This window comes from Panulirus ornatus, chromosome 12, assembly GCF_036320965.1.
Source record: "Panulirus ornatus isolate Po-2019 chromosome 12, ASM3632096v1, whole genome shotgun sequence".
In the NCBI taxonomy this organism is placed as follows: domain Eukaryota; kingdom Metazoa; phylum Arthropoda; class Malacostraca; order Decapoda; family Palinuridae; genus Panulirus; species Panulirus ornatus.
The window spans coordinates 22,627,632-22,652,889 of record NC_092235.1 but is presented as its reverse complement, the minus strand read 5'-3'; the positions used below and the strand labels follow the sequence as shown (position 1 = coordinate 22,652,889).

The 25,258-nt window shown below is 38.0% G+C and overlaps 1 protein-coding gene across 6 annotated transcripts in view; it reads right to left on the bottom strand.

Annotated features, from left to right (window-relative positions):
• Positions 1–2,407: 2,407 nt before the first annotated feature.
• ASPP (Ankyrin-repeat, SH3-domain, and Proline-rich-region containing Protein) overlaps positions 2,408–25,258 on the bottom strand; it is a 317,152-nt gene continuing 294,301 nt past the window's right edge. For 4 of the 6 annotated variants that reach the window (XM_071667486.1, XM_071667483.1, XM_071667485.1 and 1 more), the window contains 14 exons: positions 24,330–24,569; positions 23,175–23,387; positions 20,562–20,741; positions 18,470–18,571; positions 16,340–16,896; positions 16,023–16,083; positions 12,494–12,544; positions 11,461–11,529; positions 10,829–11,070; positions 6,477–7,006; positions 5,146–5,584; positions 4,601–4,767; positions 3,751–3,950; positions 2,408–3,462 (listed from right to left, as the gene is read on the bottom strand). In XM_071667486.1, coding sequence (XP_071523587.1) covers positions 3,424–3,462; positions 3,751–3,950; positions 4,601–4,767; positions 5,146–5,584; positions 6,477–7,006; positions 10,829–11,070; positions 11,461–11,529; positions 12,494–12,544; positions 16,023–16,083; positions 16,340–16,896; positions 18,470–18,571; positions 20,562–20,741; positions 23,175–23,387; positions 24,330–24,569 — 3,090 coding nt within the window. In that variant the 3' untranslated portion in view covers positions 2,408–3,423. The remainder of the gene's footprint in view (positions 3,463–3,750; positions 3,951–4,600; positions 4,768–5,145; positions 5,585–6,476; positions 7,007–10,828; positions 11,071–11,460; positions 11,530–12,493; positions 12,545–16,022; positions 16,084–16,339; positions 16,897–18,469; positions 18,572–20,561; positions 20,742–23,174; positions 23,388–24,329; positions 24,570–25,258) is intronic. The other 2 variants (XM_071667487.1, XM_071667489.1) reach the window with 2 other exon arrangements.

Genomic DNA, 25,258 nt, shown 5'->3' with positions numbered 1-25,258 from the left:
TCGAGTAGTTTTCCATTCTATATTTTTTCCGAGATGAAAAAAAGATACTATTGTTTTTGTTTGACCATAGTTCGATATATTCTGTGCTTCAAAGAGCTATTCAAAATTAGTTTTTATAAAGAAAACCCTACCTTGATTGACGGAGAACATTTACCTAATTACATTTACTTAATTTTCCTATGTATCCTTTCCCTTCCATTTTTTTTTTTTTTTACTCTCACCCTCAAGGAAGGACAATTCAAGTTAATGCTTCATCCTAACCTCACCCTCAAGGAAGGACAATTCAAGTTAATGCTTTATCCTAACCTCGTCCTCAAGGAAGGACAATTCAAGTTAATGCTTCATCCTAACCTCATCCTCAAGGAAGGACAATTCAAGTTAATGCTTCATCCTAACCTCGTCCTCAAGACAATAGCTTATTGTCCTCTATAGATGAATAATACAGCATACAGTTGTCTCTAAAGAATGTCCTGAGGTCATTATGTTCTTTACTACGAGGATCTGGACCCTTATGACGTCCTGCTGGGATGTGACACATCCCAGCAGGTCAGTGCTGAAAAGAATAGTTTTGCCGATCTTAAGAGTATTAATTCACTTACTGATTGTCAGCTTTTACTCCATTGGTCTTATTATTTCATTAATGTCTTCTGTTTGTAAAGGGCCAAAGCTGTTAGTTCTTAATATTCATTTCGTAGATTTAGAGAAGAAAATTTCAGGTTCTTTTAATCTCATAAATAGCCATCTTTGGGCTAAAGAAGCACAAAGAGCTAATAGAGAAGGTCCTGAGGATGGTAACAAAGATGATAACAGAATTAAGAGAGCCAAATTAAGGGATAGATAGCATATGTAAATTAAAGTATCTGTATGATAGTATGGAATATTCGAGAGATGGTGCCCCACAACTGTACAGCTCCCTCTTGATACAGTTCAAATAGGTAAGTTTTTTCTATATTATTCTTGATATTTGCTGTTCCAAAGGTATTTCCTTCTTGCCTCTCATTGTTAGTATTCAACTGCACAATGTTACAGTATTTTCATAGCAATCCCTCTCCTCCTCCTTATCCTTTTGGAAAGTTAACAGATTGGCTAAAATAACTAACCCTTAAAGCTGTTCTTCTCTGCCACTCGTGAAATGTGTAAGCAGTATACCCATGCTTCCTATCTTAAGGCTGCCATCCACTCCAAATACCATGATGATGAGTTGGGAAAAGGAAAGAAGGTTGGGGTAAGCGTGTATCAGCTTAATAATCCCACCACTCGCTACCCTTTCTCACCTGCTTCCCTTCCACATGGCAGCACTGCACTGCTTCCTTAAATACCTTTCATTCCTCGCCTCTCCCCTCGCTTAATCTGTTATCACCTTTTGTCGTTCTACTCTGTCTGTCCTGGTGTTTATATAAGTTTTGTTTCCAAGCTTATTTACTTTTGCTACCCTCTTCTCATACATAATGCTTCCTTGTTTACAAAAGCCTTCATAAATCTTCATCCTTACCCTCAACAGTTAATGATCAAACATCCTACCAGCTGCCTATCTCAGCACATTCACATTTATAGGTCTCTCTTTAGCAAAACTATCAAATAATACCACGTCCAATTATACCCACTGACCATCTTCCCTATTTACCTATGTACACTTATATATGTTCCACTTTTTAAACAAGCATATTCCCAGTTACCGGTCCTTTATTCAGCACATAACAAGCTGTTCACCATTTCTCTTTACCATACTGGATACCCCATGCTCCCATATCATACCTTCAACTGCCACGTTACAGTTTTGCATAAATCCTCCATCACTAATACCTAGTCTATCTCTTTTTACTTTGCTTTTTTCCATGTTAGTGTGGTAGTGACACGGAAAGACGAAGAAATGGCTTCATTACTCATATCTACTCCCATAGCCACAACCAGACTCTACAGACCTCTCCATGGTTTCCCCGACTATTTCACATATGATGGTTCATTCCATTGACAGAAAATCATCTGCATAACACATCACTCCAATTCATTCTATCTTTTACATACCTTTAAACAACTCTGTATGTTCAGGCCTTGAACAGCAAGGGTGGGTGTAAGTGAATGAGGCCAATTCTTCATTCATTCTTGATGCTACTTCGCTAAGCCAGGAAGTAGGTCACTCTTCCCCAGGGTCTGGGTCAGCTCTCTACACCCCTGGCCATATAAACACCACCAAGGCCAGGATTTCTTTACATAACATTGAAATCCATGGTCAGTTTGTGCATACAACTAAAGCTGTTGATGAAGAAGGTAATCAAAGACAGGCAATCCAAGGTCAGTTCTATTACATCTTTGTTATGATGTCCAGAGAATAAACAATGATTTTGCTTGAGCCCCTTAGTTCTCCGTTTTCCACATTTCTGCAGTAATGGAAGAAATAATACATGAGTTATATGGCAACTTTTTATTTCAATTGTGTATATCAGTACAATTAATAGTAAAATATTAACAATATTGTGTAGTCGTCATGCTAGAAAAATAGCTCTGTTCCAAGGCTCCATTCCACTGAAAAAGGACATTCATACAAGCTTCAGACCATTGCAACTTTTCCTCGGAATTAATATTGCTGGTGTGTGAAGGGCAACTGTAAATTTCTTTAGGCTTTAACATTGGTTTTCATGTCTTATGATATGGTGTATAACAGTGGATTCCATTTTATTCACAATCTTACTCCAGTCATTAAAAACCTTTGCTCTAGTGGTGTCAATGCAGTTATGCATTCTCATAAAAATAATACCTAACATCATCCAAAGCAGTACAGAATATGCATCGTCTGATATATATATTTATATATATATATACATATATATGTATGTATATCTATATATATACACATTTATATACAAAACTTGTAAAGATATGTAATATGTTACAGAGAGTACATCAGTATGGTTGTGGTTCAGCCTCCATCACAGAGAACACTAGCAACTGCAAATTGTCTGTTACATAAGGCACTGGTCTGCTTCAATAAACATTCAACAAAACGATGCTCCTTTGGTAATAGAAGTGTAGTATTTCGATAGTTTTCTCAAAAATATGGAATCAAATATCTGATAAACTGTAACTGAGTGCTATGTGTCTCAGTACAGCTACTTAAAATGACCACATATCTATCACCAAAAATGATGCAGCATTGAAGTCAAGGTCTGTCTCACTTTTTACGTCAGCATTAAGTCTTCACGTCCTAAGTTTTGCTCAGCATCATGTCATCTAAATAACAGAAAATAGTACAGTATATCACATGTACCACATTGACTCAAGAAATGATCACCATTCCTATGACTAATTATGGGGATGCAGAACATCACGTTGATAAATTTCCAGCAAATGCTAAGCATTCAGTTACGACCTTGTAGCATTAGTAGGTTGATGGGATTCAAAGTAGGTTCTTGATGTCCAAAATTCTCAGGAATCACGGAGAGGATTCTTCACACGGGGATAAAGCTGCAATCCAAAAGAATAGACCATTTTTTTCTGTTAATTTCTAACTCAAGCAAGCATGAAGAAAGTGATCCAAATTGCAGTGATGAAGCTAAACCAACATCTTGTTCATTATGGTGATAAATGCAGGTACATGCAATATCAAGAGGTTTGAAAAATCACCATCTTGCTTCTTATATAGGCAATAAATCTTTATCAGTATTTATCATGAAATATGCTAAAAATTATTTTCATACTGTGATTTGTAATGAACATTATTATATGCAGCATCTTAATTGCAACTATTCTTACCCCTAATAAATTCCTTGGAATATATCCTTGCACATCCTGAAGTTGTCCCCACCACCATTCACGCTCATATTCATCACCACGGCGCAGTACAGTAATGGCATCACCACAATGGAAACTAAGCTCATCACTAGCTTGGCTTTCGTACTCATACACAGCATACACTACACCTCCATTCATTATACCAAGTTTTTCTTGAACACCTGCATGATGAAAATTAAAGTATTATAGCATGTACAAAAATTTTTTTCAAGAAAAAAAATATTTATTTCAAAGCAAAATATGACACAGGTTAGCAGGGTAATTAGAAGGGATGTGTATTAAAAATGTCCAATTACTTCTTTATGCCTCAAACTCACAATTCTTTAATGAGATGAGGCTACAAGCAAGGGGTAGGGAGGAGTCTGGGATATTGAAAAGCAAGAGCTGGTCGATAAGGGTGCAGGAAGATAAAAAGCAAAGGTGTTGGAGTAGGGGTGAAATTTAGATATTGGTAAAGGCAAAGGCAAGATTGTAAAAGGATGATTACCGGTAAGTGTGGTGATGGGAAAACAGTGTTACAAAAAGGGAAGCACAGATAGGAAAAGGGAAAATAAGGAAGGCTAAAAGACATGGAAGAGAAGAAGAAGAGGCAAATGGATGAAGCAAAGGGAATTATGTAGTGGGAAATGGGCAAAGCATGAGTTGCAGTAAAGGAAGATAGAGCCAAGGTATTATTGCTTATAAACTCAGGTCGTCTGTGAGGCTATCAGTACTTGAACTCTCCTATCTAAATGGGAATACAGTTAAATGATAACATATTCAATGAAAATAAAAGCAAAATATGCCGAACATATAGAATCTAATAACTCACTATAGAGGTACTGAGAACATCCATCGTAGCCTTCCTCATCCTGTTCACACTTCTCAGCAGCAGTCTCATGGTCAGATAAAGTAGTAGCCAAGATGCATGCACCATGTTCTACCAGGAACCGTACCATGGCGACATTGTTGCAGGAGGCAGCACAGTGCAGGGGAGTCCTAGGATATTATGATTGTGAAGTACAATAATGCAAAGGGAGACATCACTCACTCATGGGTTACAAAAGTTCCTCCATGATTTAATTTTTTTTTTACATGAATTACATCAAAATCTCTACTTCACTTCTCACTAGCTCTTCTAGACTTTTTTCAAAAAAACCATCTTAGATCTTTTTAAATCTAATCAACCATTACCATCTAGAACGCTTCATGACATAAAAGTGATTTTAAACCTCTGATATGACCATAAAGCTTAAATCTTGTATACTGTAATCTAATAATTTTTGTGATGCATTAATTTTTCATACAGAAACAATATTCATCCTATTTCCTCAAACTTGTTTCCTCATTCACAGGTCTAAAAATCAACACACTTACCATCCATCAGAGTCTTGAGCATTGACATCACACCCAAAGGTTACAAGGAAAGTCACTATGTCAAGGTGTCCAGCACATATGGCATTGTGAAGTGCAGTAATTCCCTCATCATTTGCAGCAGAAGGATTAGTCACTTCCATAGCAGTCCGACGGACAAGTTCAAGTTCTCCTTCAAGAGAAGCATCCAGAAGAAGAGCAAGAGGGTCAAAACTCACCCTTCGAGGCACACGTGAGGAGTTCTTGGTTTTGAGGTTACCTTTTTTTATTCGTCGAACCACAACACCCCCACCACTCGAGTTATTATTATTATTATTATTGTTATTATTATTATTAATATTATTATTATTACTATTATTATTATTATTGTTGTTATTACTGATGGCGGAAGTGGAGACGGTAGCTGGGATCGTTGAGGCGCTGCTTCTTTCAACCTCGCTTTCTGTTACAGGAAAGTGTAAAAGGTTTTATAGTTCACAGAAAAATCAAGGATGAAAAAGTTTCCTACCATATACATTTCAGTGATGTCTTCTCAACTACACTTATATGAAGACACAAAGTGAATCTCCTGCTAAACAGGAAGAAAAAACATACTGTATCTATCAATGAACAGGTGAACAAAACAGGGTTTCTGCATGAAAAAAAAATTGCTCTACTGAAAAATGCTGAATGCAAGTTGAATAACAAAAGCAGAAAAAAAATTTTTAGATGTTCAAATTCAAAATGAGGTTTTACATATATAATGTCTTTATTGTGTAGAAAAGTAATGCACTGAAAGTTTTTCTACTGAAAACTAATAAAAAGTTGCAGTTGATTAGATGCAGTCCCAAAACCAGGGTGACATTAATGGTTTATATAAAGAAAAAAAAATGATAATCTTAAGTTTCAACAGCATAAGCACAGCACTCAAATTCTGACGATTAGATTTAATAATGCTTCTACTAAAATATAAAACTTACATTGATGAAAATTTAACACTATAACATGAATCCTAATAATATGAAGAGCAGTTGCTGTTCTGGAAAAAAAATTCTTAACACAAGATGACCCAAAAACCATTCACACTGTAAAATCAAGGTCGAGGACTGTTTTTGTCAAATCTTTCTTTCTGATATTTGTCAGCTATTTTTTGTGTAGTCAGCATTCATCCCTGACAAAGAAAGAAGGCTCTTCCTTGCCATTGAAGCAGCTTTGTTATCAAGGGAACTATACTATGACTAGAAAAACAATGTAATCACAAAGCAAAATACTGAACCTCATACTTAAAACCATCAATGAATTACACTGATTATTGTATCAGATAACCAACACTAACAGGAAGCTTTTGGTCTTACCTGATCGACCCTCTTCACTTAGCACAGAAGTCATATCTGCACCATCTGGTTGTCGAGAATCATCACTGGGTAAATGAGTAATGCTAGTGGTACAATTAGAATCTTCTTGACTGCTTTTATCTTCTTTTGATTTATCAATTCGCAATTTTTCTAGTTCACTTAATGGTAGTATGTTCGCACAATCAACTGAATCCGTTACATTTTCTTTATTAGAACTAACTTGGGAATCTGCACTGCCATTCTCTATTTCTTCCACTCTTCGACCAAGAAGATCAGATGGTGGAGTTTCATCTTCAGGGAACATAAAATCTGGAGGCATTTCAATACGTCGATTAATTGAGACATGAACTTTCTCTCCACCATCAGCATCAGATTTAGCAGATACACTGTTATTGTTCACGCTATTATTAAGGCTATTATTAACCACTTTTGTTCGAGCATTATCTTCACTGCCATCTCCAGGCTGATTATCTGCACCTGTTGCTTGCTGCTGAGTATATGTTGACATTATCACATTTTGACTTGCATACCTGAAAAATTTTTGTACATTAAAAAAGATAAAACTTTCTTCACACAAGCATCCACTATCAATTACTACTCTATGCCAGGTTAATCTATCTAGAGAAAGAGTAAGTATATATGACAAATCTCACAATTGAAAATCAACCCATCATAATACTTTGTTCAGTGCAATCACTGGTTACTGCACAAAACATAGAACTGCATACAATAACTGTGCAGGATTGACTGGAAATGGAGTTTCTGCTTTCTTAAGAGTTTGTAGAATAAAGAAAGTTTGTGCAGTGCTTCAATGCATTTACAGAGGTACTGGCAAATAAAATTGCTTCTAGGGCATACACTTGTGCAAATGCTGAAAATATGGTATAAAATTCTGGATTTTAAGATGAAACACCCAATTAAAGACATCCAGCATAGTAACTGGGTAGAGTTTGCAGCCAATGACAGTATACATAAGACTAAGGATTAAAACCGCAATGTCAGGTTGTTATCGCTTGCTGTAAAAATTGAAAGACTCATTGCCAAGAAACCAGAAACTGTTTAACTCTTAAAACTGGAAGTGAGAGAAGGGTTATAAATCAGTCTAAATGCAGAGGTTGAAAATAAAGACTGGCAGATGGATATTTTCATACATGGTTAGTAAGGCATAGCAAGTTAGAAGCCTCAATTTCTCTTTCGCTGGCTGGAGTACTGAGGAATCAGTGTAAATAATTTCTAGGATCTGCAATCAAAGATTTTTTTTTTTTTTTTTTTATACTTTGTCGCTGTCTCCCGCGTTTGCGAGGTAGCGCAAGGAAACAGACGAAAGAAATGGCCCAACCCCCCCCCCCATACACATGTACATACACACGTCCACACACGCAAATATACATACCTACACAGCTTTCCATGGTTTACCCCAGACGCTTCACATGCCTTGATTCAATCCACTGACAGCACGTCAACCCCTGTATACCACATCGCTCCAATTCACTCTATTCCTTGCCCTCCTTTCACCCTCCTGCATGTTCAGGCCCCGATCACACAAAATCTTTTTCACTCCATCTTTCCACCTCCAATTTGGTCTCCCTCTTCTCCTCGTTCCCTCCACCTCCGACACATATATCCTCTTGGTCAATCTTTCCTCACTCATTCTCTCCATGTGCCCAAACCATTTCAAAACACCCTCTTCTGCTCTCTCAACCACGCTCTTTTTATTTCCACACATCTCTCTTACCCTTACGTTACTTACTCGATCAAACCACCTCACACCACACATTTTCCTCAAACATCTCATTTCCAGCACATCCATCCTCCTGTGCACATCTCTATCCATAGCCCATGCCTCGCAACCATACAACATTGTTGGAACCACTATTCCTTCAAACATACCCATTTTTGCTTTCCGAGATAATGTTCTCGACTTCCACACATTTTTCAAGGCTCCCAAAATTTTCGCCCCCTCCCCCACCCTATGATCCACTTCCGCTTCCATGGTTCCATCCACTGACAGATCCACTCCCAGATATCTAAAACACTTCACTTCCTCCAGTTTTTCTCCATTCAAACTCACCTCCCAATTAACTTGACCCTCACCCCTACTGTACCTAATAACCTTGCTCTTATTCACATTTACTCTTAACTTTCTTCTTCCACACACTTTACCAAACTCAGTCACCAGCTTCTGCAGTTTCTCACATGAATCAGCCACCAGCGCTGTATCATCAGCGAACAACAACTGACTCACTTCCCAAGCTCTCTCATCCCCAACAGACTTCATACTTGCCCCTCTTTCCAGGACTCTTGCATTTACCTCCCTAACCTGCAATCAAAGATATACAGATATAAAAAGCTAAAGTGATAAGTGGTAAAATAAGAAAATTGATAGCATAAAAACCTGACCACTTTGTGTTGTGATTCTTTGTAAGTACCGGTCCAGTCTCGGGTAACAGAATGTGGCCTGGCACAAGCCTATGTTTTGATGATATAAAGTAGATATGTCATTTTTTAAGTACCCCTTGCAATGGCAAAACACTTGATGCTATTCTAAAATCTCACTCTCATGCCTGCCATTTCCATGTATGTCTGCCAGTAGCCATATCATCACGAGCATTATCAATGCTTCATTTTTTGAGATAATATTCACATACCAATAATGCCTATATATCAAAAGAATTAACTCATGGAGAAAATAGTAGAGTAAATGATGACACAACACATAACAGATGGTATCATCTAAGTAAGTGATGTATGAGTGAGATCTCAAAAATAGCATTACCTCAGTTTTGAAGACTATTCAAGATATTATCACCTCTTTCCCTAAAAAATGGTACGGAAACGTGTTAAAAAAATACAATGTTATCAATAGTTACACGTAGCATAAGTGGTTGATGAGAATGTTTATATGAGCATATCAGAGCAAAATAGCAGTACATATCAAACATGTAAATATTTTTTGAGATATTAAGGCTTTTCCTTACTTATCCATCCCTTAAATTAGAATCCTAGTAGACATAAACCAATCCTTATTGTATATCCCTTATAAGAGTCTGGAGGCATTCAACCATCACATTTGTCTAGGACCAAGCTGTAATGTTGTTCCTCTGCTCAGTTAGGTTGCTGGAAGCCACAGCCTGTGACCATAACCATCATACCTGGATTAGTTCTGCAAGAAACACTGTCCACCCTCCATATATTTTCAAAGATACAAGCATGTGTCGCTCTTAGGGTAAAATCATCATACATCTGGTCACTGAGACTACTGTTTTTAAAAGTCTGGGTACAAACAGGCCACCTCATTGTGCCTCAGGCTATCTTGAGGGAAGGGTGCTCTTTTTATACTCATCCTGACTGCCACTTCATTTTGAGACTTTTGCTTCTAGGCACTGTATTTCTTCCATCTGTGCTTCAATATGGTTGACCCTTACCTTTTTGAGGAAGAGATAGCCTGAATTCTCACCTGGAAGCAAGAAATTGAGGGTGCACATGAAATTTTGAGGCACACTCGGTCCTCAAAATGAATGATCAGGTGATTGCTTCTTGCAAAACCTCATCAGAGCCTCGCCTCATTCAAATCAAGACTTTATGGATGTAAAACATGGACCTATAATATTTTAGGAACCTTGCCAGTTCTATGCCCAGATGTCTGCAGGTGGAAATTAAGGCCAAAGGAGAGATGATATACACCTAAAACGTACATTTGACATTGCCTTTGAAAATGTATTGGGAGGGGGATAAGGCTTCTTGCATACCTGATAAGCTCCTTTTCATATTTAACCGCTCTACACTCCTATGTACTTTTAGTGGCTGCTAGCTACTTTAGGCTGTGCAAGCTTATAATGTTTTCCTTCACCGAACCTGGTGAATGTTTTTTCAGAGGTAATACTTTAATGAATCTTTCATGCCTGTCATTTTAACTAGAAATTAATTCTAAGTGAAAATTGAGAACTATGTCTTCCAGGACTTTCTAAGCGTATATTATGATACATCTTTCATCTGTAGTCCACAATGTACAATCGCCACATTATTTCTTCATCCCCATACTATCCAGTATTCTGACCCAACTCCAATCATGAATATATTCAACGAAGCCACCAGCAAACACATGGGTACTTATCACACACCTGAATGGGTTTCATCAATCTTTCAAGAAAACTCCCAGTATGTCATCTTATATTCCCTTCCATTACTTTTCCTAAAGCTCCATCATAACTTCCATACATAATTCTCCAAGATTTTCTTTCTACCTGGAACAAACATAACAGCATTTACAAAAAAAAAAGAAAAAACAGTTATTCAGAATGTTAGCTCTTTGTGAAGTTAAAACCAGTCTTCAAATGAAACTGTTTTCTCACCTATATCCTTGAGGGGATCGCCCCTGACTACCTCCTCGGCCAGTTGACAAAGAGGTATTGAGGGACTCATTACTGGCAGCTAATGGATCTCCCTTCTGGCGTGGGGGAGGAAGAGGCTTGGAGGGTACAGCTGGTTTTGGTGGTAAGGCAGGTTTGTTACGGTTACTGTCGTTACTTGAGGTGCCATCTTCACTTCCCTCTCCACCAGTGTTACTTCCTAGAGCTCGTAGGTTCTCCACATCCTTGAAATCAAATTGCAGTTTTAAATACTCCATGATGGGTTATGTGTACATAATGTACTGATACCAGAACCTAAAGGCAAGCCACACAGAAAATGCTGCGATTTGCCTTACCACTTCAATAGCCCTGGTTCAGCTCACTGAAAGCACATCACTGCCCACCCATACCATACAATGATCCAATTCATTCTATCCCTTATATACTTAATCCTTACAAATGGAACCATATCCAACAAATACAGGTATTTGACTCTATAGAGTTCTTTAACATGAACATACTTCATTCAATGCTGACTTATTTGTGATCAATATATCATCTAAAGCTGGAAATGCTGATAATTTGTTGAGGAATCAAAGTTCCTTATAAGATTACCTATCATACACACCACTAACCTGAGGATGGTGTGAAGAGAGAAGTAATGTCCGATTCTGTGTGTGCGTCATCACCCCAGGACTCAATTTCTATAACAAATGTAAGATGTTAAGATAAATCATACAAAAACTTTATGTGGATAGAGACTATGAACAAGCTGTGCCTATCAGCAAACAAACATCATATATATAAACCTGAGCATAAACCCTACTTTTATATTTTTACAGAAAATGTGCAATAAGATCAGGGGACAGATTTTCATGATGGTTCATGTTTCTTCCCTAATCAATTCTAAAGACAGTCATTATAACTCAGATGCTGAAACATTCAAATGAATCCATCTACCTATGGGTCAACTTCATTGCGATCCAACACAATGTCTATGTCTGGGTTCTTAATTCAAACCATCCGAGAATTGGCTTTACAAGCAACCCTACAACTCTAACTTATAAGTTGTAACCTTACTGGTTTACCTCATCATTTTCAGCAAGGTCCTTATACTATACTGAAAATAATCTGAAAAATCCACCCTAATCCTGGTAATAATATAGGGATTTCAATGAGAAAAAGTAATTATGAGTCGCTACCATAATCTGTGTACACAACAATGTTTCATATGTAATTATGGACTGAATTTCTCATTCATTCTTGTTTTGTATATTTGGACTTTCAGCTAAATACATGTTACTAGCTAGTGTTAATAAGATGCAGCAAAACAATATCTACTTACAAGAAGATACAAAATGTTGAAAATGGAAAAAAAAATCATGATAGTAATTATAGTTTAAGCTGTGTGTGTCATTTAATTATCTTTTGAATCCCTAATAATAAAATGGTAATTACAATGAAATAATAAATACATGGTTGTAAGGGAAAAAAATACATCAAATTTTGGCCTAAGTGATATAAGTTAAATAAAAAAACTTTACTGATCTCAACTAATGATTCTCAATCATCAAACTATTCATGGAAATGATCCTGAATAAATAAGGTTAATACAACAGCAAATGTAAGTTGACATCAGTGTGTGACCTGTTAGTTTGGGGGACTCACCTGAGTGAAGGAGACAGAGAGGGAGGTTGGGGGTAGGAGGGTGCGAGAGTCCTGGGGACAAGAAGGGGTCATGTGTTAGTTACCGCTACACTACAACCAGTTAACTACCAATACAACCCTCAAAATTGTCAACCATAATACCACTCAAGCCAGTAGTCCTGCCATGCATCCACAATGTCAGTGTCAGTAAAGAAAGCAAAACAACAGGGTACTCTGCATTAGTATGTAGCCATCTATGTATATAAACACATGTAAACAAAATATATAAACAAAAACAAACATATGTATTGCCTATTTTGTACTGTACGGGGAAGGAGTATTACACATTCTCTACCATCAAACAACTTAAATTTATGTATGGTGTTTGCATTAACCATATGCTCGGTCATTCTATGTGTATGTGTTAACTTATAAACATCTATCTGTACTGTACGGGGTGGGAGTTCTACACTCACCGGATCCTGCCTTTTGAATCTTATCTACTATCATGCAACTTCTTAAAACTTCTATATGCTCTCTGGATTTGCTATTCCATTATCCAGTCTATTCCATTTATCTACAACTCTTATGCCATAAGCACTTCTTTACTGCCATAAGCACTTCTTTACATCTTTCTTCACAAGTTTCTTGGTTATTTCACATTGTGTCCTCTGGTTGTTCTATGCCTACATAGTTCACTGTCTACATCATCAATTTAGTTCAAAAACTTAAAGCTGTAATCAGGTTATCTCTCTTCTCTCATTCACAGTAGGCAAATTGAGGAGCTCTAACCATTCCCTGTTCTCTTAATTCAGGGACCATTTGTGATGCCCTCCTTTGGACCTTCTCTATTAGCTCTTTGTTCTTCTTTAGGTGGAGTGATCAAACTTGGGAAGCATATTCTAGTTTTGGTCTTACATAGTCCATGAACAGCTTGCTGAATATTTCATTATCCATGAACTTGAATGCAATCATAATATCTGCTGGTTAACATTTACATAGATCAGGAATAGTAATGGTCCCAAAACAAAACCTTGTGGTATTCCAATGGTGACCTCAACCCATTTCAAGGAGGCTGCGGTAACAGGAACACTAGAAGGCTAATGTGCAGCAATGGGGAGTCAGTGACAGCTTAAAAAAGTAGTGACTGGAATTAAATTCTTCTTGTCAAATAATCTTTTTTCATACAACCCAGTCACAGGCCAATCAGACTTCCTGTTGTCTGTCTTTCTCATGTAAACTCATGTGACTTTTGTTTCCCTCCACCAGGATAATGTGTGTGTGAGTGTGTGTGTTTGGAATTACCTATATGTGCAAATGGGAGAGATATTTACAGTTGTGGAGCCTTATCTCTTAACCTCTGTTCCCTACCATACAATTTCTTAAATCTTCTACAGCTCTCTGCATTCACCATTTCTCCACTTGGTTTATTTCAATCATTCAGTAATATACAATTATGTATTTTCAAAATTTTTTCAAACTCTTTCCTCATTCAATTTCTTGTGTCATCTCCTTCATTGGTATCTCCATATATCAAAGAGCTGCTTATCATCAACTCTGTCAAAATGACCTCAGAACATGTAAGGTCTAATCTTGTTACTCCTTTTTCATTTCTTTCCTCTATATTGGGCAAATCTCTGACAGCTAACTTCTCCCTGTTACTAAGGACATCATATCTCAGCTACAATCTTCATGACCACAGTTGGACCTCCTTAAAATATCTTTAAGTTTTCTTTTGTTGGGTGACCAGAGGATGCGTGTTCAAACTTGGGTCTACTACAAGCACTGAATAATTTTCTTAATGCTTTATCCATGCACTTGAGAGGAATTTTGACAACAGTCAACATAGTTTCTCTGTCTCTCTCTCTTACAATGATCCTAATGTGGTTCTCTATTGACAGAGAGCCACACCCCTAAAACCCTATCGAAACATTTCTGTATTTTGTTCACTTGGAAGTATTAAATATAGCTTGGTCTCATCTTTCTCTATCCAATCTTCATCACTTTATCTTGAATTTCACTAAACCTATAAATGACAAAATGAGAGGCCTGTCTAGGTCTTTGTAGGATGTCGCAACCTTGATTTCACATTCAAAACCATACTTGTTAAGTCAATGAACATATGATTAGTTTTGTAAAAATACAAGATAAATGATTTCCTGTCAATAAAGTATCTATTACACATCAGAATACAAAAGACTATTCATCAAAATAAATTCTTAAATAAGTTCATTCTATGAAGAAAAATGTAAATGGGAGGAAAAGGTAAATATATGTGTAATTACCAATCTGTACTGTCAGAGAAGGGAGTTTTACACTCAAGAGGCATCCTCTCTTGAACCAACACTATTACCTTAAAACTTTTTAAACTTCTACATTCTTACCTCGTTTACTGTTTCCTCATTCAGTTTATTCCATTCATTCACTACTCTAATGCTATTGAAGTAATTCTTTGTCTGCGTGTGTATGTAAAAATTTACCATGACTAAGCCCATCATGGGCTCTTCTCAATATGAGCCCACTCTCGGTTACGCCATCACTGGCACAGGTCGGGTGTGTCTTCTCTGGGTGCCTTTACAGGTACAAGTTGGCTCATGTGTGATTATGAATGTGGTGGGATCTTTAGGTGGATGTGAGTCTGTTGTGTAAGCTGTGATGAAAATGTAACTAATTTCATGTGTACGTCATATATATCAAGTCGCATACCATAGTTCTTAATATGTGGTTCACCTTATATATACACAAAAAAGCTTGATACTGACAAAGCTAAGCTTTTACCAAGAGATAACCATGGAATATTAAGTTAAGCAATACAGTAGTAATTCATATTAACTGAAACTGATGATCATATATAAAAAAAGATATTATTCACTAAATGCAGAACTAGTAGCTGTAGCCACAGCTGTTCCAACACAAACCACCTCCAGCCCTTTCCTATTTCATGAGCCCTCAATACTGTGCAAGTACAAATTCTGCACCACAACAGTATTCTATCCATGCAACTTTGAATGCTGACTAGTTAAAGCCAATGTTACTGTGGAATTACAGCTAAAACACATATTGTCAATGTACATATAAGCATGTCAATTCTACAAACTTCTACAAACTTTTACGTTTTCAGTGTGACTAAAATAAACTTTAATTCCCATAACAATGGAGACCATCAAATATCCATGTAAATTTCAAAAGCACAAAGATCGGTCACAACACGTCACTTGATCGTTACAGAAGAACAAGTTAGGTACATCATTGAATGTCAAACTATATTATGTTAGGCATAGTGTCTTATTACAGTTGATTGGGCACAGTCCTGTGTCTTATATGAAATACAGTCTTATTACATACATCAAAAAACTACTATTCTCAAAGTAGATCTTCGCTATAATGAAGTTAACTCCCTATACTTTAACAAAAAATTTCTTCAAAGTAAACTGCAGTGTAAACTTATCAGAAAATGGCTTTGCAGGGATACACTATGAAGTACCAGAATAACAGAGAATTAATTTGGGAGGCACAAATGACGTGGATCATAAATAGAATTATACGTTACCTGGTTCTGACCCAAAGGCTGCACCCGCTGGTTAAATTGCTGTGCACTTGGCCCATAAACTCTGCAGGACAAAACAAAGTTTACCAATATATGTGTAAAAGAACATAGGTGTCAGACAACTTCAAAAAGAGCCCATATCAATATGCTTTTGCACTGCAAGAAAATAATGATGATCTGAACTGTCTTTCTCAAAATATTGTAGTTGAATTCTTAGATGTATCATTCAAATAAGTAATGCTGTATTTTCATCTTTTCTTTCAACCCCCTCTCCTTACAAATTACCTAATATGGAATTGGATTATGAACTCATATGTTACCTGGGTGTCATGGCAGGGTTGGGAGTTGGCTTAAGTGGCCCAGATGACTGCTGTTGCTGACTGAGCTGAGGAACCTGTGGCAACTGTGACTGGCTAAGTGCTGGAGCATGGGCATGTCCACGGGACGGAGGATGTGTGGGGATGCTGTGGACAGTCCTTGTTACGACTGCACCATTGACAGGTCCTGTGTTAGGTGCACTACTAGTTGCCGTAGTATTAGCCAGTCCAATGGTTGAGGTGGTCGTTACAGGACCACTAGTTGTTGCTGTGGTGCTAAGAGGGCCACTTGATGCTGTGGTGTTGGGTGGGCCACTAGTTGTTGTGATGATTGGTGGACTGGTAGGGGTTGTTGGAGTTTGTCCAGATGACACTTGTGCCTCAGAAAGAGCACTGGGAGGGATAGTGCTGGTAGGAGTTGATGGAGCAGAATCAGAATCGCCTCCCTGACCATTCTTTGACTTGAAAGTAACAGAAAACTTGGTATTGTATGGCAGTGTCTGGTACTTTGGGTCATTCTTATTGGGACCAAATTCTCCTAAATCCTCTCCTCGAGGAATCTGTTAAGAGAAAAAGTTACATTTTTTACAGATTGCCCATCTTCATCTTAGTGTTTAGTCCAGAATCATGAGTCTTTCATATTTTCAGAAAAAAGGGAAATGCATGCATAGTTCACATGGCTTTAGTCCTAGAAGTAAACAAGACCTGGTTTTCTTACTAGTGTCAAAGGTGCCCAGAGTTGGATGTCTGTAGGCAGAGAATTCCTTAAGCAAGACTACATCAGATGGCTGGGATTATTGTCAATGGCACTTTAAATTTTTCTATTCATTATACACATTTCCCTTAACTACTTTTATAAATATCAAGACTGATTTGATAACTTATACAATCTGACTGCTAGCACTAGCCACAAATTCTTAAGAATGAATCAAAAGATACTTTTGTTTGGTGAGGCACACAAGAAGTTTCATAAAATTCATAAATGCAGAAAACTATTCCTTCCTGAATATAGAACTTGATAGTCCAATACTCACAACATGAGGTTAGACATGACTCCCCTGAGGATTATAGCATCCTTCCTCCTTCTATGTTGCATTTACTGTATGGCAAAATCATGGTATTGTTTGCAACCTTAAATGGTCAGTCCAACTAAGCCATCGGCACATGACCTCACTGCACCACTCATTGTCCACAATTCAACCCATGCACTCATTTGCTAAGTGTCTTATGGCTGTGTTTATTTCCTGGATCTTCATTTACATAAAATACATCCTTCTACTTTTACACCATATCCTGCCAACATAGCTATTGTTTTGATCTTATGCTTTTCATCCTCTTATCTTCTAAAACTAAGCAGTCTTTCCAGTAGACATCTACAAGAATGTTGTTCATTCCAACAAAAGTGTAGCAGTGAGACACAAGCTGGTAATCAGGATTTATTTCTCAACATTTCAACAATTGTCTTCAAGAGAATTAGTTCCTGATTAGCACCTCATTTCTTATTGATACCTTACTACCTAGCCATCCACTTGCGAGTGAGCTCAGTTCTTTCCAACCACCATCTGTTTATGAAATTTTCCTCTTAAGAGTATGTTTAGAATTTCAAACAGCAGAAAAATCCAATTAGTGCTCTAAATTTGATACTAGTGAAAGTTTTGAAAAACCAATCAACAAAATTGTAACCCATTTTCCAGAGAAAATCTTATCTAATTCCATCCACTTCAGCTGCTTTGCCAAAATTTATTTTACACAAGGCTGTCATCATATCTTCTCTCTTCACTAAACCATTTGCCCTAACTCTCACATCCACATCTAAGACACACCACACATTGAAGCATAATACAGTCTACATACATGCACAAAGCTTCATAAAGCAGTGGCTAACATAGTGACCCAATGATCTATTGGTCCTGGGTTTAAATCCCAAATGGAGCAGCTAGCTCACAGCTAGCTAACCTAGTTATTCCCTAGTGTAAGCTGAGGAGTGTATGTGTTTCTGAGGAAGCTTAAGACATGGCATATGTATAAGGGTAAGAAAAAGGGAAAAAAGAATGAAAAGTTCTCTCCACCTGGAGTGCACAGATAGTATCCAAAAATACTAATCTCAAGTCTGATCCAGAAAGTATTATGTACCTTGAGATGGTCTGGAGTGTGGGCATCATCAATGGAAGATTCACTGTGGACACCTTCTCGTAGCACCTTTTGTTGTACTGCTTTCAGTTGAGCTTGTTTGGCCTGAGAATGGAGAGTAATTTGTAAATCATACTATAGCTAGGTAGAACGTAGTATACTGTCAACAGCAATTGCCCATGGCAGTACTACCATTCTAACGTACAACTTTTAAGTGGTCCCTGGAACCATCTCACACTCTTTGTGTCATGAATGCCAATCTTACTTTCCATCTCATGAATAAATCAAGCTACTGGGCTAGCTGCAGTATATTCTCACCATCATGCATCAAACATATATCCTACTCTTTTATTTCCTTTCTGTCTTTGCAGTCTTTCTCTTCTCTCTTTTCTCATGTTAATTTGCAAATTTCAGTGACATGGAAAGATGAGGTGGAGGATCAAAATCTTACTTCTCATTTTCATGTTTCTTTTTTTACTTCTGGACACAATGAAAGAAAGTAGGTGAATCAGAAAGATAGGGAAAAGGTCTGTGTTTTTATATTCTTGTTCAAAGTCTGTAACAAACAAGGACTTATGTCTGACTGTGCCTTCAACTTTAAAACATATGCATACATTAATTTCACAAACCAAAAGACCCAAAGGGGTCTTCTGGTTTGTGAAATTAGCCTGCTGCAGGGTATACAGGTACAAGAAAATGATGGACTCCTTTGAAGTGAGTAGGTCCTCAATGAGAATGCACTCCCCTTTGTTCGGTGATGATACTTCCTAACCACTTTCTTGGAGACTGGTAACACTATACATACATACAGTATAAGCTGCAGTCAGCAGAAGGGAAAGGATGGGCTCCTTTGGAGTAAGTTCTTAAGTGATATTTTACTTTAGTGATACAACCCTGCCAAAACTGAGTATTCGCTTGCAGCACAACGACAAGTTGGTGGAGTTGAGCAATACCTATACCTATCTATCTATAAAGAAAATTTTTTTGTACTTGTTTCCCTTTTCCTGCTACCATAAAGTAGCTCCATGTATTTATGATGAATGGCCTCCTTTGCTCAAATACACTCTCGGTGTAAAGAACAATACTCCAAAACCAGAACATGTGTTGTGTTACCAGGCTTCACCTGCGAGAGTTATATCACAAGTGAAAATTCACCTTTGGCAAGGTTGTAGCACTGTGGGTGCATTCTTATCAAAGAACTTTTAACTCCAAAAGGAATCCACACTGCCCTGCTACTGGAAATTGCTTAGACTTGGCCTGCAGGAGTCTTTAGAAAGGGTTCTGGGTAACACCAGGACTTTCACAGAAAATGGTCCTGGGTAATAGCAGTGCAGGGATCCAAATATGAAGAAAAACTAAAGTACTGGCTTACAATCAAACTTCAGCAGAACAAGGTTAGAAAGGTAAAGTTAAGGGATGTGCAGCTACATTATAAACTTGGATTTCTTTTTCCAGCACACGTTATGTGATGTTCTGGTAGTTGACCTTTGACAATGTGCAAAACACAAAATGATACACCAAATATCTAAACATTTCTTAATACTATTCAATATTTCTAATTAAGGAGCTGCATTTCTCTCTATCAACTTTAAAGCACTAAAGCAGTAAAAGTCAAGATTCCTGGGTGGCACTTCAGCATGTGCTATTTATTTTGATCTCCAAAATACGAGGTTGCTATGCCAAGGGTATTTTCTACAACAAGAGTATAAAGAGAAAAAAAAATCTCACTGATACCAGTTAAAGTTCAACTCCACTAAAAAAGATACTGTAAGTGGAAATACTTTCATCCACTCATGCACTGACTGTTGAGGGGCTAATTCAAAATATTAAGGTAATCGCTAGGTTCTGAGTGATGGATTTTGTAAAAAAAAAAAGATCAATAAGCAAGTTCCTCTAATATGAAAGCCAATATCTTCTGATTTACTCAAATGATTACATACAATCAAATTTACATTCCATATCTTAGTCCATGAAACCTACTTTATATACCCATATACTGATGGGTAAAGAGGGGCTTACATACACTTAGATAAGTCTACTTAATTAGCAATCACATATTCATCTACATGAAAGTTACCATGAACAATTGCTATACCTGAGTAGCAGCTGTTATCTGTGAAGCCAATTGGTGGTTCAAAAGCCTTTTTCTGTGTAGTCGTTGTTGCAGTTCAGACACTCGCTTGTCAATGCGATTTATCTCTTCTCGTCTTGCTGCTAAAGTTTCACGCTGAGCTGCCACGCGGGCTGAGGCTTCTCTGTTCACACTGTTGCGATACTGTTAAGGGAAAAATCACATTATCTTGAAGTTCTTTGTGGTGAAAAACTTTGTTGTTGTACCACGAAAAGATGAAGATTACATAATACAGTTAAACATAATAAAAAACATCTCTACGCAAGGTATCACAACAAAGAAATGCTATTAAAAAATGATTTACATGTGATACTTCACACCAAAATTATGCATAATCTTTGAATCTGAGAAATGTTTGTGAGACATTCACAAGCTAACCATTTCCTGTATGGCTCTTCCTGCAATTGATTGTAACGAAAGTATTCCCATTAATTATGCTCAAGTATTTCTGGTCTCCATTTTCCAGTGACTCACTATCCAGTGCTCATAAAATAATAAATTAAGTAATGTAAAGAGAAAAATTTAAGAAGTTTCTAAAATTGAGAGCAGTAATAGTGGGTGATTGCTCTGGCAAGGGATCACTTGCCATAGCAATCATCCACTTGCAAGTGCTATCAAGGCATACACAGTATTATGCACCTTGTCCATGAATAAATAAATAAATAAAATAATGTACATAGGGAAAAGGGGAGAAAGAATACTTCCCATGTATTCCCTGCATGTCGTAAAAGGTGACTAAAAGGGGGAGGAAGTGAGGGGCTGGAAATCCTCCTCTCCAGTTTTTACTATTTTAAAAGAAGGAACAGAGAAAGGGGCCTAAGTGAGGATTTTCCCTCTTAGGATCAGTCCTCTGTTCTTAACACTACCTCGCTAATGCAAGAAATGACAAATATGCATGGGAAAAAAAACACACAAAAAATATGTAAAAACTTTCAAAAACAGTAGTTCACAGCGTGAGCAAGCAGTCACTCTGGTGAGTACTGTTTGCTTGCTTGTGGCAGTATTCCCCTGGCAGCAATGGTGCATTTGGTGGACATATACATCCTGAATTGTTTGTCTTGTATTATTGAGCTATAAGCTCCAGTACCAATAATGCCTAATGAGATTGGTAAGTGCCCAGAGAGTCTTGTGCTCCCAGGATGAAGAGGAGCAGGAAGATCATCAGTTTGGAGGTGAGGGAAAGTTCAACAATTTGTGTCATTTGAAGCTATTCAACATTGTGTTGATATCACTGGATCATTCACCTACCAGACCCAGAGCAACTCCATGTAAGCATTACTTCTTCGGTACAATTTTACTATAGCATTTTTAGTTATGTTCTCTAGTTAAATACCTGGGTTAACATCTATCTATGTACATTTCTAATGCCAGTTCCAGCTGAAACCCCCTCAAAGAGGTGGCCATAGCAACATAGTCTCCATAATCAAAGAACTACAGTGCCGATTCTTAGCCTTCATGCTTCATCCCTAACTGGCCACTGGAAGAGGGCTAGTCTAGTGCAGTGTTTGCAGAGGCTTCTACCTAATGTTCCTAATAGCTACTTATATCTACCGCTCCTACCGAGTGCTTCTACCTAATGTTCCTACCTCATACTCCTACCTAAATGTTCCTACCTACTACTTCTATCTACTTCTCCTACCATTTTGTCAAAAGGCGGGGCTAGTGCATAGCGCTCACTGCAGGAAAATTTAGAGTTACAAAGGATGAGTGGCATAAGTTAAGTGTTGTCAAGTGTTACAAATGACAAGGAGAGACTGTATGTTTGTGGACAGAATGCCAATAATCTACATGTTAGTGAGGCAGAAAGAAAAGACAGCTATCTAGATCAGAGGAGTGCAACTTGACAAACACTAAAGTGTTGGCTCACTAAGCTGATGTCACTAACCCTCCTGATACCCAGGCGGGTAATACTGGTAATATACCTCCCTAATCTTTGGCTGCCTACCAACTACTACTTACACTTGGGTTAATAATGTACCTGCATTATTAATCTCCCCCTGGAAAGTGACCCCCCATTATCCTATCATCCCATTAGCACTCACCCCTTTGTTCTCTTACCCTTGCTCCCATTTGTTCTCAAAATACAGTAATCACCTCCTTCTAATTCATGTTCTTATTCTCTTTGAAGTACACTGATATTTTTTCACCCCCATCTCCCACTTGCCCTCTTTTTAAGCTCCTGAAACTTTCTTTTGACCTGCCAATTTCTTATGCTTCTCCTAATTACTTAAAACTTCTTTCCTGCACCTCTCTCTTGTCCTTCACTAGAAATTTAGCCTCATCCCATCATTTACTAAACTTTTCAAACAACCAAATCCCACCACTTGCACTTCTCACATTTCAGAGAGTACATGGTTTTGAAAACCTGTGTTGAATTTGTTTTTTCAGCACATATCCATAACTTTGACCTCCTCTCTGCTTCAAAGTAGTGAGCTGTTTTGTAAGGTAATGCAATGTCATAAATTTCATAAGTATGTACTGCAACAGTTCTCTCAACAACATGCTCAGTTTACCAAAAACAATTACAACCTATTTCTTTCAAAAGTATAAGATATGCACTCCCTGGTTCCTACTTACCAGCAGTTCTCGCCTAAGTTTATCCAATTCATTATGATGCTGGTTGTTGGGGTTGAGTGGGGAGCGGCCCTGTCGAAGCTCTTCTAACTGCCTTGTCAGCTCTTCTACCTTTGAAACAGCTAAAACTAACTCCTTTTCCTTTTCACTGAAGAGGTGTCGCATAGCATCAAGATCAGTTGTAAGGGTGGCTGTGCTTAGGCGAGTTGCTTCCACCTGTAAATACAAGCAGGAAATATTATTCAACATCTTATCATTAACTACGGGCTGCTTACATTCATCTGGTAAGACAAAAAAGTCAACATCATGAAGGTAATAAGGGTGCATTATGATGACAAGCAAATATTTTTGAGTCAGAAAATCAAAAGGAAGAAATGGAATTTAGATGAGACTTAAGGCCTAAAAAACCAAACAAACTACAAATGGACCATGTTTTGTAGAATGAACAATGACATGAAACACTGAGTGTTAGAAAGGATAAATGTATGTATTCCAAGAAGTTAGCTGACAAAGTGAATAAGGTCTTGTTATTAGGGGAGGCTTCATCAATTTCTGAAGCTCAAAAAGCATTAAGAGCAGGTGCAAACAAATCTTTTTGTAAGAAATAACTGTGATTCTGACACAAAACTCTCTGCAACTGACTCTAAATATCTTGAGGAGTTCTTAGGCACTACCAACCTATCTTTACCAGCCTAAGTAAACTATAGTTTCCCTAAGTCATATTAGATATCATCTTACTTTGTATGGGAGGATGTAGAACCACAAGTACATTTTAAACAAATGGTGAAATCTCTTTCCTCCAAGTTGGTGTAGCTATAAACAGCTGTCCTGCCCTCCAAATGTGCAACTTCATCCACCAGAGTTATCAGCATTTATTAACATAACAGGATCATTATCGCTTTATGCTTAAAGTGTCAATCACAAACTAAAGCTTACACAGAAGTTAGGCTGGAAGTGAAATAAGATGTGAAATAAGAAGAAAGGTAAAAGAGAGAAATAATAAAAAGAAAACTGGTGAATGTTTGGAAACCTTCAGAATTCCAGGAGGATTCTTTACCTGTGTTGTGCTTAGATCTATTTCAGCTCCCTTTCCATATCTTACTAAAACAATATTCACACAAAACACCTGCAGAGCAGGTGTAAGGCAGAGCCACTCACCTGGCCTCTGAGAGCACGGAGCCTCCTGAGCTTGGCCTCCTGGGCCTCCACCCGTTCTCGTAATCGTCGTAGTCGCTCAGCCTCAGCAGCAACGGCTGCAGCACGGGATTCCTGCTGCTTGAGGTACTTGAGCCGCTGCTCCCGCGCCACCAGGAGCTGCTGCTGTGACTCAATCTGCTGCTGCTGCCGGCTGGCCATGTCGCGCAGCTCCCCCACCGTCAGCTCGCACCCGTCAGGCAGCTGTAGGAATAACACTCTGTTATTACACCACTATCATTACCACCACCACCACAGAGCATACTTATCAGTGTTATAATGAACAGCAACACAACACCATTACCAAAAACAGAAAGGGAGATGGAGTTCTTACTCTTTCAGAGCCAAATACTAAAGGTCCACTAAATGTATGCAAAGGGTACACTCCCCTAGCAATACTCACATTCAGCAAGAGAGTAACAGCAGCCATGACCTTCCCTATGTCTATCCCACTTGGTCTTCCTCTCTATCCTAGAGACAATACAGAAAAGTGGATTCAAGATCAAATGCAGGCTCTCCCACACCACCTGTCTGCAAACATTCATTTACCCTCCCAACTCTGTCTAACCAGCACCTGGACTTCATATGACTCATGGAATGAGTCACTGCACTATCCTCACCACCATGAAGCCCCAGCCACATGAGGTTCCTTGTACCCGAACTGCAGTTCTGCGCCACAACTGCATCTAGCCCATCCAAGTTCATACAAACTGCTGCAATAATAGCTGCATCTCAGTCACTGTGGATATAATGAACACTTCAGCAGATTACATTAACCTCCACCTTACCATCAGCAAGTGAAGTTGGTTCAAACCTCTCCCTTCATAACTCTAGTGTCTGTTATGCACACTTTGTACTGATATATTTTCAGCCAATGCTGCAATTCATTCAAT